Source organism: Taudactylus pleione, unplaced genomic scaffold (genome assembly GCF_031769625.1).
Source record: "Taudactylus pleione unplaced genomic scaffold, aTauple2 ptg000367l, whole genome shotgun sequence".
Classification (NCBI taxonomy): Eukaryota; Metazoa; Chordata; class Amphibia; order Anura; family Myobatrachidae; genus Taudactylus; species Taudactylus pleione.
The window spans coordinates 2463690-2482269 of NW_028284768.1; the positions used below are offsets into that span (position 1 = coordinate 2463690).

Here is an 18580-nt window from a genome sequence, read left to right on the forward strand (position 1 = left end):
TACATTTAGATAAGGTCGTACCCTCCGTTAATGGACATATTAGTTTTTGTAGTTCAAAACGCTGCCGCTTGTGGTTTTCTTATAATTTGTTCTCAGAATATTGCTTTCTCAGTATTTTACCTCACTGATCTCAATCCATTGCTGTAGTTAATTTAGTTTTATTTTCGTTAGGTTCCCCAAGCTCCACAGCGCTGTGATACGGACCTTTCTTCTCATCCAGCATTACTCCTCGGCCCTCATGGCGGTGTCTGGTCTGTCCCAGATGAAGAATTATACCTCAGTGGAAACGGTTGAGATTATACAGAACCTGCTGAACTCCCCCAAGCAGTGTGCCAGCGGCCACGGACTCATGGTCCTCCTAAGGATCCCTTGCATTCAGCTGGCCACGTTGGCCTATGAGCGACTCTGTCATGTTAGAGAGCGGCTCGGTTTACAGCACCGATTTGAAGTTATATTGGGGGCGGCCGGCTCGGCAGTCACTATAGGGAAGCACTTTGTGGACCAGCTGAAGGTACCAATATATTGTAGCCCTAGTTCTTGTATTGAGTCAGTGTTTAAAACTCCTGTTTGACTAATTGCTTTTTGATGTTCCTTTTAAATTACCTATATGATGGTTTGAAATTTATTGAAGCGCTGGAAGTTTTGCAGGTGGGATCCTGAGCATAGACCATATAGGTGAATGCCTAGGGCACAGTTGCTCCAAGGGGGTACCCAGCCCCTACGTAGCCCAGCACTGATTGATGGGTGTGGTAGAATACACCGACATAATGTCGATATTACCAGAATGATGACATTCGACATGTTGACCATGAGGCTGTTCAGAAACGCTACACCTAACCCTAACTGCAGCCTAACCCTAAAATCGCGTCGACATTATGTCAGATCGACATTGTGTCATTATCGTCATTGTGGATGTCGACATGTTTGATGTTGCCTTCCTGACTCTGTCGACATTCTGAGCGTCGATATTCAGACCATGTTGACATTGCACTGTCGACATTCTGTGTCGACGTTCTGAGGGTATACCCATGGACAGCAGACGTGACCACTCAGTAGTATCATACACCCTGTGGTGGTTGCAGAGCTGGGAGCCCGGCACATACAGTTCTTACTAGACTGAAAACCTTTATCCCTTGTAAATGGGGATAAGGTTTTTCATACATAGCTCTTAAGAGGAATCAGCATGGAAATACAAATACTGCTCATATTTTTAAAGGGACAATAAATGACATTTGTACGTTGCAAATGATCTGTCTTACAATAATAAAATATATTACTGCAGTACTGTATGGAAATGTAATAGTCCTGGGCACACACTGCACACACTGTAGCCTGACCTTACATATTTTATTCTAATGCACAAATGACATGAAAAAAAAAAAAAAAAAATATATATATATATATATATTTTTTTTTTTTTTCATGTCATTTGTGCATTAGAATAAAATATGTAAGGTCAGGCTACAGTGTGTGCAGTGTGTGCCCAGGACTAGGATCTTTGGACTGTTTATATATATATATAAACAGTCCAAAGATCCGGCACTCAAGTCATAAAGCTGTATACTTACCGGGTGCCCTCCTCAGTCTTACCACAAATAAATGAGGGAAGCTGTATATATCGTTCAAATGGCGGCACTCCGTAAAAAACAGCACACAAGTCAGTGCATAATATAAGCAACGTTTCAGCTTTTGTCAAGCCAACATAACAAGACAAACCCATCAGCGACGCCGACTCGCGGTCCCGAAACCGGAAGTGATGGAGACCGGAAGTGACGTCACATAGCCCCGTTGTTATAGAAACCCACAGTAGAAACATTACAACATTACAAACAACACATAACAACAATATCACAGTAAAATAATTACAAAGTGACTGCGTGGAATTATCGAAAACTGTATCCATATTTAGCAAACACTAGATAGTTAAATATATACCATCGATACCTTTAAAAGTGCACAGATAAATTATCATGATCAAACTGCATGAAAAAGACTACCGATAACAATCAAAGCCAGATGTAGATGCATGTAAAATCTAAACATTGTCAATCAGTGCAACCAACTATGCCTTAAATGATAACAGATCTACTATATAGGAGGTATAATACTGACATACTAGTATGATGGATATAACATAACCCAATGTTCATTTAAATGCAGAAAAAACCACTATCGGTAGTCTTTTTCATGCAGTTTGATCATGATAATTTATTTGTGCACTTTTAAAGGTATCAATGGTATCTATTTAACTATCTAGTGTTTGCTAAATATGGATACAGTTTTCGATAATTCCATGCAGTCACTGTGTAACTATTTTACTGTGATATATAACAACGGGGCTATGTGACGTCACTTCCGGTCTCCGTCACTTCCGGTTTCGGGACCGCGAGTCGGCGTCGCTGATGGGTTTGTCTTGTATTTATATTGGTAAGTGTAATGTGTCTTTGTATGTTATGTTGGCTTGACAAAAGCGCGAAATAAAGCGCTGAAACGTTGCTTATATTATGCACTGACTTGTGTGCTGTTTTTTACGGAGTGCCGCCATTTGAACGATATATTAGGGGTGAGCAGATTCGGTTCTACTCGGTTCCGTTCGGATTTAAAAACCGAATCTTATTGGCTATCAGCTGTCACTAGTTTTGGATAGCCAATAAGATTCGTTTTTTAAATCCGAACGGAACCGAGTAGAACCGAACCCGCTCACCCCTAATATATATATGTATATATATATATATATATATATATATATATATATATACATATATATATATATATAATTCGCACAGGCTTGGCACTCCTCATGAAAGCAACTAGCACAAATACAACATGGGGTGAACGGCGGCACTCTAATACAGCATCAATAAGATAGGGTCAGAGACCTACTTAACATTTCAATAAAATTAGATTTTCATCAGGAATACAAAAACACCTACCTATATACATGTAGGAATCACCCAGGTGTGCAGCAGCCGGAGTCCATCTGAGCGGCGTCTGACATCATCACGTCGCGCGTCATAGCGGGTGTGACATCAGTCGCTCCAGAAGTTACTGTGGCAACAGTAAGCAGAAACAATAAAGTGACAGCCATCACCAAAGTTCATTCTATAATTCCCTAATAACTGCATTGCAATACAGCAGGCAAAGAATCATGGTAACGACTAATACAAAACAGGATCAATAATACATGTTAGAATGAATTGAAACAAGCGAGAGAAAGACTTTAATTTAATCCAGACGGGTGTACTGTATTTGGGTTGGCTATGGGATCCCGGCGGTCAAAATAAGGACAGTGGCATCCCGACAGTCAGAATCCAGATGCCTGAAGGTAAGTAGCCTAACCCTCCCTTCCCACAGACTAACCCAGGGGTCAGGGAACTTTTTTACCTTTTACCCCAAAATATATTTAGATACGCCGACGTTACCTCTTTCATTTGAAAGGAAGGAAATCATATAGTAGTGCCCCCATATAATGCCCCTGTAGTAGTGTCCCCATATAATGCCCCTGTAGTAGTGTCCCCATAGTTATGCCCCTGTAGTAGTACCCCATATAATGCCCCTGTTGTAGCGCCCCCATAGTTATGCCCCTGTAGTAGTGCCCCATATAATGCCCCTTCAGTAGTGCCCCCATATAATGCCCCTGTAGTAGTGCCCCCATAGTTATGCCCCTGTAGTAGTGCCCCCATTTAATGCCCCTGCAGTAGTGCCCCCATAATATGCCCCTGTAGTGCCGCTTGTACAAAAAAAAAAAAAAAAACAGTTCCATTAATCCCCGCTCCTGCATCCGCCGCCGTCCTGTCCGCCCAGCTGCTCCTCGGAACTATGGGAGAGACGTCATGACGTCTCTCCCATAGTGTGCATGGAGAGAGCCGGAAGCTGGAGTTCAGAGGAAAACTCCAGCCTCCGGCTAACGCGGCGCTGAAGGGAAGGAGCCGGGCACCCGCTGGTAATAACATCTCAGCGGGCGTCCGGCTTAGAGCCTCCCTGCGGCACAGCCAGGCATGCATATGAATCATTCTAGAATGATTCATATGCATGCCTGGCTGTCCGTCCATTACCCCCAGGAATTTCATTTTTACCCCATGTGGGGTAATTTACCCCTGTTCCCCGACCACTGGACTAACCCTAACTCTCCCCCTAGTGCCTAACCCTAACCCTCCCCCCCTGCAGCCTAACCCTAATCCTCCAACCCACGCAGCCTAACCCTATTTCCCTTCTAGTGCCTAACCCCTAAACCTAACCCTAATACTTCCTGTCAGAATTCTGGCACCGGGATTCCCACCAGTATTCTGAGATGGTGACTACATCCCCTATATTTAGAGTATGTATCCAGTGCGCTTCACACTAAAGCAAATCTTTGGGCCTATCTCCCCCTCTCAAGTTTTCAGGGACACAATCTATCATTTTGTAACATAGCTCATATAGATTATGCCTGTATTCCCTGCAATGTCTCGCCACATGTTGTCCATTATCCGTGCCATCAAGGCTAGCACGTCCTGTGAAGGGCCATACGCTCTTTAAACTGGGTCATTGTCTTCCCTATATATAAAAGCCTGCACGGGCATCTAATGTAGTACATGTATCACCCGTCTCCAGATAACCACAGGTAGTACATCTCTTTGCCTCTGCTAAAGGATTCTACTCTTCTTCCCTGTTACAAGGCGCAGAAAAAGTATCTGTGATTGGCTTGTACAGTACACACTGATGTGACAGTTTTTACACCACTGCAGCCGGCAAATTGCCTTAAGAAAAACCTGGTAATTATAGATGCCTTCCATGTAGTTCTTGCGCACATTTTGTAATTTGTATTGTACTACATTACATGCCCGTGCAGGCTTCTATATGTAGGGAAGACAATACGCCAGTTTAAAAGGCGTATAGCCCTCCACAGGTCGTCCATTAGGCAAGCCCTTGATGGTAAGGATAATGGACAACCTGTGGCGAGACATTGTAGGGAATACAGGCATAAAGATTGTGTCCTTGAAAGCTTTTGAGGGGGAGATAGGTCCAAAGCTTTGCTTAAGTGTCAAGCACGCTGGATACATACTCTAAATACAGTACACCCGTCTGGTTTAAAATGAATGTCTTTCTCTCGCTTGTTTCCATTAATTCTAAGTTCTAACATGTATTATTAATCCTGTTTTGTATTAGTCGTTACCGTGATTCTTTGCCTTTTCAGCTAGTATTACTGCAGATGTAAACTTGCTGTATTGCAATGCAGTTATTAGGGAATTATAGAATGAACTTTGGTGATGGCTGTCACTTTATTGCTTCTGCTTACTGTTGCCGCAGTAACTTCTGGAGCGACTGACGTCACTGACACCCGCTATGACGTGCGACGTGATGACGTCAGACTCCGCTGAGATGGACCCCGGCTGCCGCATATTTGGGTGATTCCTACATGTATATAGCTAAGTGATAATTACTGTGTTTGTATTCCTGACAATCTCATTTTATTGAAATGTTGAAGCGCTAAGTAGGTCTCTGACCCTATCTTATTGATGCTGTATTAGAGTGCCGCCGTTACCCCCTGTTGTATTTGTGCTGTTTACTTGCGGAGGGCACCTGAACGTTGCTTTCATGAGGAGGAGTGCCAAGCCTATGATAAATACCTGCTTTACATGATCCTGCCTGAATAAGATCTATCTATTTAAAAGATAAGCACTTGGCACTTTCTATCATTCATTGGTTTTAGTACATATTTTAATATTTATTTTTATGTATTATGCTGATTATGAAATCATCTTTTAAAATATCCTGCTATATCTTTATGTGTATATATTGTTATGTATTTTTTATTTCATTAAATATTGCTTTTTATTTATATCTTTGTTCCTTTTAAACTGGTCATAATATCGGTTATTTAAGTTGGCTATATAGAGATATATATGAGAATTTACATTTATCCCAGAGGCTGTATTATCTAGCACGGTTTTATGCATTTCTGCACTGGCACTTTATTAATATAAGCTTTAAGCGTTATTACTTTCCCTTTTTTTGGGAATTAATATATCACTATTTTACAAAATCCTTCTTTCATTCAGTAAGAATTTTTTTTTTATTCACTTACATATTTGTTTATTTATTTATACAACAATTTATATATTGTACCTGAGCACGATTGTCGCCTTGCACCAAGTCCACTTTAAACTTAACTTTTTCTTCATAATAGCAGATTACCACTGCTATTTAAATATTCTTGTGTTGGCTCACACCCATAACCGAGTGGGAGAGTGAATATAGGTATATAAATATAATTACTTACCATTATATAAATACTATCCAGGTGGTGCTGTATTATCTTCAACTGTCCCATATATATATATATATATATATATATATATATATATACACATTTTTATACCTTTATATTGTACAGTACTGGTACGTTATTCCCAATGTATGGACAGATTACAGTTGTAGTTTAATTATTTGGCAGGTCTGGCAAAAGAAGGAGGGTGAAGACTGGCAGCCTCGAACATACCTAGAACTGGAAGGCCTGCCATGTATTCTGATCTGCAGTGGGACGGACCCTCTCGGTGAATCTTTGCCTAGGTGAGCCTGGCATTAATGTAGAGGCAATTCCGCAGCATTCAGTATTGTTTGAGCTCAGTACAAGGCATTTAACTATTATAGCTGAGCTCTTACTTGCTGTGGTCTTTTAGCTGGTTTTGCTGGGGCCTTAGATGGATAAAATGGGGCCGGATGATGCCATTATTCTCATATTCCTGCTATTGCTTGTTTAAAGGAAGCCAGGTGGTTGTTAATTCTCCTCCCTTGCCTAAATGATAAGCTCTTAGAGAAGGGGAATTGACAACCTCTAAAGCTGGCCACACACATACCGATATTTTACCCAATCTGGCCGATTCCGACACATTGGAACGACAGATCGTGTAAAATATGGCCAAATTCGGAGTAAATCCTGAGTTCCCACTCACGATGCGATGCGCGTCCCAGCTGGTCGCACATCGCATCGTCAGATCTGCCGTGCAGTAGGGCAGATCTGACAATCTAGGACGCGATGCACTGTGACAGTCTGGATGCAGGAGAGATCGTATGAAGATTGGACACCAAATTGTGTGCAGATCGTGTGCAGAGCTGCCGGGGAGAGTTTCAAGGGAAATCGTACACAAATCGTACACATCGGCTGATCGTGTGCAGATCGCCATGTGTACGGCCACCTTTAGCTTGTTTTCAAACCGGTCAGAGGAGAAAAGGAAGGCGGGCCCATTTGACCCTTCAGAGCCATCTTTTTAATATCCTTGTATAATCAAATACTTTCTCTTTTGAAGCCCAACTGCATCCAGTTTGCTGTCTATATCTACACTGCTCGATAACCACAACAGTGACAGTATATATATACCCCTGTGCTGCCTGCAGAACCTCTTCTCTTAGGGGTATATTTACAAAAGCATGGTTTTTTAGAAGTGGAGATGTTGCCCATAGCAACCAATCAGATTCTAGCAATTATCTACTAGAAGGTGCTAGATAAATGTTAACTAGAATCTGATTGGTTGCTATGAGCAACATCTCCACTTCTAAAAACCCGCTCTTTAGTAAATATACTCCCTAATATTAAGGAACGGCGTTAGTAGACAGAACCACTATGCAGGAGACGCAGCTGGAAGAATTAACAGCTTGATGCTGCTGGGGCTCTATGATCTTCTAATGCTGTCCGTTTTGTTTTTTATCTGTGTGGAAGAGAATACAATTAAATCAAAGTTAAGATGTAAAATGTGGTATAGTTATCAGTACCGTAGAGTGCTAATTCATTTCCTAGTGACCAGTCCTGATACATATACAAAGTCACTGTTTTTTTTCTGTATTGTCAGATCCTTAAGGTACTGTGATCTCCGTCTAGTCCAATTCAGTTCCTGGGAGAGAACGACAGTAGAACAAGAGCTGGGATTTGCTTCATGTTTTATTAATACAACATTACCTCAGGACAGAGGTTTGGGCAGGGATGCGATGGACAGTGACCCAGACAAGCAAAGCAGCACCGACAATGAGGATGAGGAGATGGGGATGGATGGTATGACGAGATTTGTATCTGACTGCTGCATAATACGCTGTATTATAAATAGTTACAGGTTGAGGGGATGTTGTGTGGCAAAAAAATATTCTCTAGTGTCAGACCCATTTATATGCATTGTTCTGCGTTAAAAACACCAGTAACAACCATGTCATATACTGTACACCTGTGTATTAATTTGAACTGAACCACTGCAACCAATCAGCATTTAGCTTTTAACTGTTGTGTGCAAGTCAGTGTAAGCATGTGTCTGATTGGTTGCTGAAGTTAACTGCAAATTTCGATCCTAAATGCAATGTTAATAATAAATAACCCCTTCTGACTTTCTAGTCAGCCATCATGTTGCCCTCTTTGCCTAATCTTGAAATACCTTTTGCCCTAGACTGGACAAATCCTAGGGGTGAGGTAACCCATACACCAAACAAATTATTACTTAACTTTGTAAATAATAACTAATTAAGCCAACGGATGGATATCTCCCCTGGCTCCTTACATGTTCCTGCTGGCTCATTAGTTTCACTGACTGGCTCCTGAATTGTACATTATTGTTTTTGTACAATTGCATCTCTCTGTGTGCCCCCTCCTTACCCATCTCTCTAAAACAAGACTATTATACCCTGAATTCTGAGAACAGCATCTTAAGATAATCACCCTAGAAAAAAATGACATTACAAAAATCTTTAAATAAAGAGAAGAAATAGTGACAATATACTATGTATTTTTAATTCTGCTATAAAAAGCAGACAAGGGCCCAAATGTAATATCCTGTGATTTGCTGGCGTCAGTAATATAGCTGCTAGATTTATGGTGACAATTCGTTCTAAGGCAGGTTGGCTTTGCTTAAAAACAAATTGACGCTTTAAATTTAGCAGCTAAATCACAGAAATTGCGCAGGTGCTCGCTAATTGCGGGATGTTACATTTGGGCCAAGGTGTGCTTTATAGCATTGTGAGAAGTACAGAAACTGTCTGACCCATGCAAATTGCTTTATTCCCCAACATTTTAATAATACGTTACAGGTGAAATGAATTATTATTATAGCGCCTGCATATTCTGTTATGCTTTACAACTGGGAATTAATCTTGAATAGACCCAATTGTACTGTGCCCTAATAATGTTACCTACTGTATGTTATATTCCATTATTCCTCTATTTTTCCTCTAACTTCAATCAATAAGTTACCTTTATGAAAGCTCTCAATTGAAGTATATGCAATCATTGTATACTAGTGTATGGTATGTAATTACTATTATAGAAAGATTACATCTTGGCAGCAGTATTAAGTCAGGGGTATAATGGCTTTGTTTTTGGCATCGCCTAAATAGATTTTTCTTTCATTTCATGGAAATAGGGTCTAATTCAGAGAAACAAAGCCCTGGCAAAAGGCACAGATCTCAGTCATACGATTCTGCCTCTTCATCTCTGTGTTCTAAAGCTTGTGGTAAGGTTCTGCCTCTTCCACTCAGTGTGGTAAAGCTCGTGGTAAGGTCCTGCCTCTTCATCTCTGTGTTCTAAAGCTCGTGGTAAGGCTCTGCCTCTTCATCTCTGTGTTCTAAAGCTCGTGGTAAGGTTCTGACTCTTCATCTCTGTGTTCTAAAGCTCGTGGGAAGGCTCTGCCTCTTCATCTCTGTGTTCTAAAGCTCGTGGTAAGGCTCTGCCTCTTCATCTCTGTGTTCTAAAGCTCGTGGTAAGGTTCTGACTCTTCATCTCTGTGTTGTAAAGCTCGTGGTAAGGTTCTACCTCTTCATCTCTGTGTTCTAAAGCTCGTGGTAAGGCTCTGCCTCTTCATCTCTGTGTTCTAAAGCTCGTGGTAAGGTTCTGACTCTTCATCTCTGTGTTGTAAAGCTCGTGGTAAGGTTCTGCCTCTTCATCTCTGTGTTCTAAAGCTCGTGGGAAGGTTCCGACTCTTCATCTCTGTGTTGTAAAGCTTGTGGTAAGGTTCTGACTCTTCCTCTCAGTGTGGTAAAGCTTGTGGTAAGGTTATAACTCTTCATCTCTGTGTTGTAAAGCTTGTGGTAAGGTTCTGCCTCTTCCTCTCTGAGTTGTACTGTATGACTTGTGGTAAGGTTCTGCCTCTTCCACTCTGTGCTGTAAAGCTTGTGGTAAGGTTCTGCCTCTTCCTCTCTATGTCATACAGCATGTGGTAAGGTTCTGCCTCTTCCTTTCAGTGTGGTAAAGCTTGTGGTAAGGTTCTGCCTCTTCCTCTCAGTGTGGTAAAGCTTGTGGTAAGGTTCTGCCTCTTCTGTGTTCTAAAGCTCGTGGTAAGGCTCTGCCTCTTCATCTCTGTGTTCTAAAGCTCGTGGTAAGGTTCTGACTCTTCATCTCTGTGTTGTAAAGCTTGTGGTAAGGTTCTGATTCTTCATCTCTGTGTTGTAAAGCTCGTGCTAAGGTTCTGCCTCTTCATCTCTGTGTTCTAAAGCTCGTGGGAAGGTTCTGACTCTTCATCTCTGTGTTGTAAAGCTTGTGGTAAGGTTCTGACTCTTCCTCTCAGTGTGGTAAAGCTTGTGGTAAGGTTATAACTCTTCATCTCTGTGTTGTAAAGCTTGTGGTAAGGTTCTGCCTCTTCCTGTCTGAGTTGTACTGTATGACTTGTGGTAAGGTTCTGCCTCATCCACTCTGTGCTGTAAAGCTTGTTGTAAGGTTCTGCCTCTTCCTCTCTATGTCATAAAGCATGTGGTAAGGTTCTGCTTCTTCCTTTCAGTGTGGTAAAGCTTATGGTAAGGCTCTACCTCTTCCTCTCAGTGTGGTAAAGCTTGTGGTAAGGCTATGCCTCTTCATTTCTGTGTTCTAAAACTCATGGTAAGGTTCTGACTTTTCATCTCTGTGTGGTAAAGCGTGTGGTAAGGTTCTGACTCTTCCTCTCAGTGTGGTAAAGCTCTGCCTCTTCATTTCTGTGCTCTAAAGCTCGTGGAAAGGTTGTGCCTTTTCCTCTCTGTGTTGTAAAGCTTGTGGTAAGGTTATAACTCTTCATCTCTGTATTGTAAAGCTTGTGCTAAGGTTCTGCCTCTTCCTCTCTGTGTTGTACTGTATGACTTGTGGTAAGGTTCTGCCTCTTCCTCTCTGTGTCATAAAGCATGTGGTAAGGTTCTGCCTCTTCCTTTCAGTGTGGTAAAGCTTGTGGTAAGGTTCTGCCTTTTCCTCTGTGTGTTGTAAAGCTTGTGGTAAGGTTCTGCCTCTTCCTTTCAGTGTTGTAAAGCATGTGGTAAGGTTCTGCCTCTGGTATGCAATCAGGAAGCCGACGGACGTAAGCCCGACAGCCGGCTTCCCGACTGCTTTATTCCGGTGATGGTTAAATGAAGGATGTCTAATTCTAGACGCCTGTCATTTTACCAACGCCGGGAGACCGGCGCCCGGCATCCCGATCGAAGGGATGCCGGGCGCCGCTGCGGACAGCCGCGGGGGGAGGGTTAGGTCTAGGGCTCCCGGGGGGGACTTAGGGTTAGGCATCCCCCCGGGAGGTTAGGGTTAGGCAAGGGGGAGGGCGTGTTAGGGTTAGGCACCCGCGGGGGGGACATAGGGTTAGGCAAGGGGAAGGGGGGGTTAGGTTTAGGCACTTTAGAGGAGAGATTAGGGTTAGGCACTGGGGGGAAGGTGAGGGTTAGGCACCCCTAAGGAGGGTTAGGGGGGTTAGGTTAGTTCACACTTACCTGGGGACGATCGGGAATTTCAGTCATGTCGGCCTGCCGCTGTCGGGATTTGAACAGCGGGACTTCTGTCTGGCGGTAATTCGGGTGTATTCCCTGCCTCTTCCTCTCTGTGTTGTAAAGCTTGTGGTAAGGTTCTGCCTCTTCCTTTCAGTGTGGTCAAGCTTGTGCTAAGGTTCTGCCTCTTCCTCTCTGTGTTGTAAAGCTTGTGGAAAGGTTCGCCTCTTCCTCTCTGTGTCGTAAAGCTTGTGGTAAGGCTCCACCTCTTCCTCTCTGTGCTGTAAAGCTTGTGGTAAGGTTCTGTCTCTTCCTCTCAGTGTTGTACTGTATGACTTGTGGTAAGATTCTGCCTCTTCCACTCTGTACTTTAAAGCTTGCGGTAAGGCTCTGCCTCTTCCTCTCTGTGTTGTAAAGTTTGTGGTAAGGTTCTGACTCTTCCTCTCTGTGTTGTAAGGCTTGTGGTCAGGTTCTGCTTCTTCCTTTCAGCGTTGTAAAGCTTGTGGTAAGATTCTGACTCTTCCTCTCTGTGTTGTAAGGCTTGTGGTAAGGTTCTGCCTCTTCCTTTCAGTGTGGTAAAGCTTATGGTAAGGTTCTGCCTCTTCCTTTCTGTGTTGTAAAGCTTGTGGAAAGGTTCTACCTCTTCCTCTCTGTGTTGTAAAGCTTGTGGAAAGGTTCTGCCTCTTCCTCTCTGTGTTGTAAAGCTTGGGGTAAGGCTCTGCCTCTTCCTCTCTGTGTTGTAAAGTTTGTGGTAAGGTTCTGCCTCTTCCGCTCTGTGTTGTATAGCTTGTGGTTAGGTTCTGACTCTTCCTCTCAGTGTTGTAAAGCTTGTGGTAAGGTTCTGCCTCTTCCTCTCTGTGTTGTAAAGCTTGTGGGAAGGTTCCGCCTCTTACTCTCTGTGCTGTAAAGCTTGTGGTAAGGCTCTGCCTCTTTCTCTCTGTGCGGTAAAGCTTGTAGTAATGTTCTGGCTCTTCCTCTCAGTGTTCTACTGTATGACTTGCAGTAAGGTTCTGCCTCTTCCACTCTGTACTGTAAAGCTTATGGAAAGGCTCTGCCTCTTTCTCTCTGTGTCATAAAACTTGTGGTAAGGTTCTACCTCTTCCTTTCAGTGTTGTAAAGCTTGTGGTATGGTCCTGCCTCTTCCTCTCTGTGTTGTAAAGCTTCTGGAAAGGTTCTGCCTCTTCCTCTCTGTGTTTCTAAAGCTTGAGGTAAGGTTCTGCCTCTTCCTCTCTGTGTTGTAAAGCTTGTGGAAAGGTTCTGCCTCTTCCTCTATGTGTTGTAAAGCTTGTGGTAAGGTTCTGTCTCTTCCTCTCTGTGTTGTAAGGCTTGTGGTATGGTTCTGTCTCTTCCTTTCAGTGTGGTAAAGCCTGTGGTAAGGTTCTGCCTCTTCCTTTCTGTTTTGTAAAGCTTGTGGAAAGGTTCTGCCTCTTCCTCTCTGTGTTGTAAAGCTTGGGGTAAGGCTCTGCCTCTTCCTCTCTGTGCTGTAAAGCTTGTAGAAAGGTTCTGCCTCTTCCTTTCTGTGTTGTAAAGCTTGTGGTAAGGCTCTGCCTCTTCCTCTCTGTGTTGTAAAGTTTGTGGTAAGGTTCTACCTCTTCCGCTCTGTGTTGTAAAGCTTGTGGCAAGGTTCTGGCTCATCCTCTCAGTGTTGTAAAGCTTGTGGTACAGTTCTGCCTCTTCCTTTCAGTGTTGTAAAGCTTGTGGTAAGGTTCTGCCTCTTCCTTTCAGTGTGGTAAAGCTTGTGGTAAGGTTCTGCCTCTTCCTCTCTGTGTAAAGCTTGTGGTAAGGTTCTGCCTCTTCCTCTATGTGTAGAGTTTGTGGTACGGTCCTCTCTCTTCCTCTTAGTGTTGTAAAGCTCTTGGTAAAATTCTGCCTCTTCCTCTCTGTATTATAAAGCTTGTGGTAAGGTTCTGCCTCTTCCTCTCTGTATTATAAAAACTTGTGGTAAGGTTCTGCCTCTTCTTCTCTGTATTATAAAGCTTGTGGGTCGGTTCTGCCTCTTCATCTTCCTCTCTGTATTATAGAGCTTGTGGTAAGGTTCTGCCTATTCATCTCTGTGTTATAAAGCTTGTGGTACGGTTCTGCCTCTTCATCTTCCTCTCTGTATTATAAAGTTTGTGGTAAGGTTCTGCCTCTTCCTGTCTGTTTTGTAAAGCTTGTGGTAAGGTTCTGCCTTTTCCTTTCAGTGTTGTAAAGCTTGTGGGAACGTTCCGCCTCTTCCTCTCTGTGCTGTAAAGCTTGTGGTAAGGCTCTACCTCTTTCTCTCTGTGCTGTAAAGCTTGCAGTAAGGTTCTGGCTCTTCCCCTCAGTGTTGTACTGTATGATTTGGGGTAAGGTTCTGCCTCTTCCACTCTGTACTTTAAAGCTTATGGAAAGGTTCTGCCTCTTTCTCTCTGTCGTAAAACCTGTGGTAAGGTTCTGCCTCTTCCTTTCAATGTGGTAAAGCTTGTGGTAAGGTTCTGCCTCTTCCTCTCTGTGTTCTAAAGCTCGTAGTAAGGATCTGCCTCTTCATATCTGTGTTCTAAAGCTCGTGGTTAGGCTCTGACTCTTCATCTCTGTGTTGTAAAGCTTGTGGTAAGGTTCTGACTATTCATCTCAGTGTTGTAAAGCTTGTGGTAAGGTTCTGCCTCTTCCTCTCCGTGTTGTAAAGCTTGTGGTAAGGTTCTTTCTCTTCCTCTCTTTGCTGTAAAGCTTGTGGTAAGGTTCTGGCTCTTCCTCTCAGTGTTGTACTGGTATGAGTTGTGGTAAGGTTCTGCCTCTTCCACTCTGTATTGTAAAGCTTGTGGAAAGGTTCTGCCTCTTCCTCTCTGTGTCATAAAACATGTGGTAAGGTTCTACCTCTTCCTTTCAGTGTGGTAAAGCTTGTGGTAAGGTTCTGCCTCTTCCTCTCTGTGTTGTAAAGCTTGTGGTAAGGTTCTGCCTCTTCCTCTGTGTGTTGTAAAGCTTGTGGTAAGGTTCTGCCTCTCCCTTTCAATGTGGTAAAGCTTGTGGTAAAGTTCTGCCTCTTCCTCTCTGTGTTGTAAGGCTTGTGGTAAGGTGCTGCCTCTTCCTTTCAGTGTTTTAAAGCTTGTGGTAAGGTTCTGACTCTTCATCTCTGTGTTGTAAGGCTTGTGGTAAGGTTCTGCCTCTTCCTTTCAGTGTGGTAAAGCTTATGGTAAGGTTCTGCCTCTTCCTCTCTGTGTAGTAAAGCTTCTGGAAAGGTTCTGCCTCTTCCTCTCTGTGTTGTAAAGCTTGTGGAAAAGTTCTGCCTCTTCCTCTATGTGTTGTAAAGCTTGTGGTAAGGTTGTGTCTCTTCCTCTCTGTGTTGTAAAGCTTGTGGAAAGGTTCTGCCTCTTCCTCTCTGTGTTGTAAAGCTTGGGGTAAGGTTCTGTCTCTTCCGCTCTGTGCTGTAAAGCTTGTGGTAAGGTTCTGCCTCTTCCTGTCTGTGTTGTAAAGCTTGTGGTAAGGTTGTGTCTTTTCCTCTCTGTGTTGTAAAGCTTGTGGAAAGTTTCTGCCTCTTCCTCTCTGTGTTGTAAAGCTTGTGGAAAGGTTCTGCCTCTTCCTCTATGTGTTGTAAAGCTTGTGGTACGGTCCTGTGTCTTCCTCTCTGTGTTGTAAAGCTTGTGGAAAGGTTCTGCCTCTTCCTCTCTGTGTTGTGAAGCTTGGGGTAAGACTCTCCTCTCTGTACTGTAAAGCTTGTTGAAAGGTTCTGCCTCTTCCTCTCTGTGTTGTAAAGCTTGTGGTAAGGCTCTGCCTCTTCCTCTCTGTGTTGTAAAGTTTGTGGTAAGGTTCTGCCTCTTCCGCTCTGTGTTGTAAAGCTTGTGGTAAGGTTCTGGCTCTTCCTCTCAGTGTTGTAAAGCTTGTGGTAAGGTTCTGTCTCTTCCTCTCTGTGCTATGAAACTTGTGGTAAGGTTCTGCCTCTTCCTGTCAGTGTTGTAAAACTTGTGGTAAGGTTCTGCCTCTTCCTCTCTGTGCTGTAAAGCTTGTGGTAAGGTTCTGCCTCTTCCTTTCAGTGTTGTAAAGCTTGTGGTAAGGTGCTGCCTCTTCCTTTCTGTGTTGTAAAGCTTGTGGTAAGGTTCTGCATCTTACTTTCTGTGTTGTAAAGCTTGTGGTAAGGTTCTGCCTCTTCCTCTCTGTGTTGTAAAGCTTGTGGTAAGGTTCTGCCTCTTCCTCTGTGTGTTGTAAAGCTTGTGGTAAGGTTCTGCCTCTCCCTTTCAATGTGGTAAAGCTTGTGGTAAAGTTCTGCCTCTTCCTCTCTGTGTTGTAAAGCTTGTGGTAAGGTGCTGCCTCTTCCTTTCAGTGTTTTAAAGCTTGTGGTAAGGTTCTGACTCTTCATCTCTGTGTTGTAAGGCTTGTGGTAAGGTTCTGCCTCTTCCTTTCAGTGTGGTAAAGCTTATGGTAAGGTTCTGCCTCTTCCTCTCTGTGTAGTAAAGCTTCTGGAAAGGTTCTGCCTCTTCCTCTCTGTGTTGTAAAGCTTGTGGAAAAGTTCTGCCTCTTCCTCTATGTGTTGTAAAGCTTGTGGTAAGGTTGTGTCTCTTCCTCTCTGTGTTGTAAAGCTTGTGGAAAGGTTCTGCCTCTTCCTCTCTGTGTTGTAAAGCTTGTGGAAAGGTTCTGCCTCTTCCTCTATGTGTTGTAAAGCTTGTGGTAAGGTTCTGTGTCTTCCTCTCTGTGTTGTAAAGCTTGTGGAAAGGTTCTGCCTCTTCCTCTCTGTGTTGTGAAGCTTGGGGTAAGACTCTCCTCTCTGTGCTGTAAAGCTTGTTGAAAGGTTCTGTCTCTTCCGCTCTGTGTTGTAAAGCTTGTGGTAAGGCTCTGCCTCTTCCTCTCTGTGTTGTAAAGTTTGTGGTAAGGTTCTGCCTCTTCCGCTCTGTGTTGTAAAGCTTGTGGTAAGGTTCTGGCTCTTCCTCTCAGTGTTGTAAAGCTTGTGGTAAGGTTCTGTCTCTTCCTCTCTGTGCTGTAAAACTTGTGGTAAGGTTCTGCCTCTTCCTTTCAGTGTTTTAAAGCTTGTGGTAAGGTTCTGACTCTTCATCTCTGTGTTGTAAGGCTTGTGGTAAGCTTCTGCCTCTTCCTTTCAGTGTGGTAAAGCTTATGGTAAGGTTCTGCCTCTTCCTCTCTGTGTAGTAAAGCTTCTGGAAAGGTTCTGCCTCTTCCTCTCTGTGTTGTAAAGCTTGTGGAAAAGTTCTGCCTCTTCCTCTATGTGTTGTAAAGCTTGTGGTAAGGTTGTGTCTCTTCCTCTCAGTGTTGTACTGGTATGAGTTGTGGTAAGGTTCTGCCTCTTCCACTCTGTATTGTAAAGCTTGTGGAAAGGTTCTGCCTCTTCCTCTCTGTGTCATAAAACATGTGGTAAGGTTCTACCTCTTCCTTTCAGTGTGGTAAAGCTTGTGGTAAGGTTCTGCCTCTTCCTCTCTGTGTTGTAAAGCTTGTGGTAAGGTTCTGCCTCTTCCTCTGTGTGTTGTAAAGCTTGTGGTAAGGTTCTGCCTCTCCCTTTCAATGTGGTAAAGCTTGTGGTAAAGTTCTGCCTCTTCCTCTCTGTGTTGTAAGGCTTGTGGTAAGGTGCTGCCTCTTCCTTTCAGTGTTTTAAAGCTTGTGGTAAGGTTCTGACTCTTCATCTCTGTGTTGTAAGGCTTGTGGTAAGGTTCTGCCTCTTCCTTTCAGTGTGGTAAAGCTTATGGTAAGGTTCTGCCTCTTCCTCTCTGTGTAGTAAAGCTTCTGGAAAGGTTCTGCCTCTTCCTCTCTGTGTTGTAAAGCTTGTGGAAAAGTTCTGCCTCTTCCTCTATGTGTTGTAAAGCTTGTGGTAAGGTTGTGTCTCTTCCTCTCTGTGTTGTAAAGCTTGTGGAAAGGTTCTGCCTCTTCCTCTCTGTGTTGTAAAGCTTGGGGTAAGGTTCTGTCTCTTCCGCTCTGTGCTGTAAAGCTTGTGGTAAGGTTCTGCCTCTTCCTGTCTGTGTTGTAAAGCTTGTGGTAAGGTTGTGTCTTTTCCTCTCTGTGTTGTAAAGCTTGTGGAAAGTTTCTGCCTCTTCCTCTCTGTGTTGTAAAGCTTGTGGAAAGGTTCTGCCTCTTCCTCTATGTGTTGTAAAGCTTGTGGTACGGTCCTGTGTCTTCCTCTCTGTGTTGTAAAGCTTGTGGAAAGGTTCTGCCTCTTCCTCTCTGTGTTGTGAAGCTTGGGGTAAGACTCTCCTCTCTGTACTGTAAAGCTTGTTGAAAGGTTCTGCCTCTTCCTCTCTGTGTTGTAAAGCTTGTGGTAAGGCTCTGCCTCTTCCTCTCTGTGTTGTAAAGTTTGTGGTAAGGTTCTGCCTCTTCCGCTCTGTGTTGTAAAGCTTGTGGTAAGGTTCTGGCTCTTCCTCTCAGTGTTGTAAAGCTTGTGGTAAGGTTCTGTCTCTTCCTCTCTGTGCTATGAAACTTGTGGTAAGGTTCTGCCTCTTCCTGTCAGTGTTGTAAAACTTGTGGTAAGGTTCTGCCTCTTCATCTCTGTGCTGTAAAGCTTGTGGTAAGGTTCTGCCTCTTCCTTTCAGTGTTGTAAAGCTTGTGGTAAGGTGCTGCCTCTTCCTTTCTGTGTTGTAAAGCTTGTGGTAAGGTTCTGCATCTTACTTTCTGTGTTGTAAAGCTTGTGGTAAGGTTCTGCCTCTTCCTCTCTGTGTTGTAAAGCTTGTGGTAAGGTTCTGCCTCTTCCTCTGTGTGTTGTAAAGCTTGTGGTAAGGTTCTGCCTCTCCCTTTCAATGTGGTAAAGCTTGTGGTAAAGTTCTGCCTCTTCCTCTCTGTGTTGTAAAGCTTGTGGTAAGGTGCTGCCTCTTCCTTTCAGTGTTTTAAAGCTTGTGGTAAGGTTCTGACTCTTCATCTCTGTGTTGTAAGGCTTGTGGTAAGGTTCTGCCTCTTCCTTTCAGTGTGGTAAAGCTTATGGTAAGGTTCTGCCTCTTCCTCTCTGTGTAGTAAAGCTTCTGGA

At 43.4% G+C, this 18580-nt stretch overlaps 1 protein-coding gene across 2 annotated transcripts in view; it reads left to right on the plus strand.

Moving 5' to 3' along the window:
• Positions 1–18580, plus strand: part of GREB1 (growth regulating estrogen receptor binding 1) — a 147461-nt gene that overhangs the window by 44895 nt on the left and 83986 nt on the right. The window contains exons 17-20 of one of the 2 annotated variants that reach the window (XM_088444594.1): positions 172–511; positions 6437–6552; positions 7830–8029; positions 9381–9470. In XM_088444594.1, the coding sequence (XP_088300720.1) occupies positions 172–511; positions 6437–6552; positions 7830–8029; positions 9381–9470 (746 nt within the window). The remainder of the gene's footprint in view (positions 1–171; positions 512–6436; positions 6553–7829; positions 8030–9380; positions 9471–18580) is intronic. The other variant, XM_088444595.1, reaches the window with a different exon arrangement.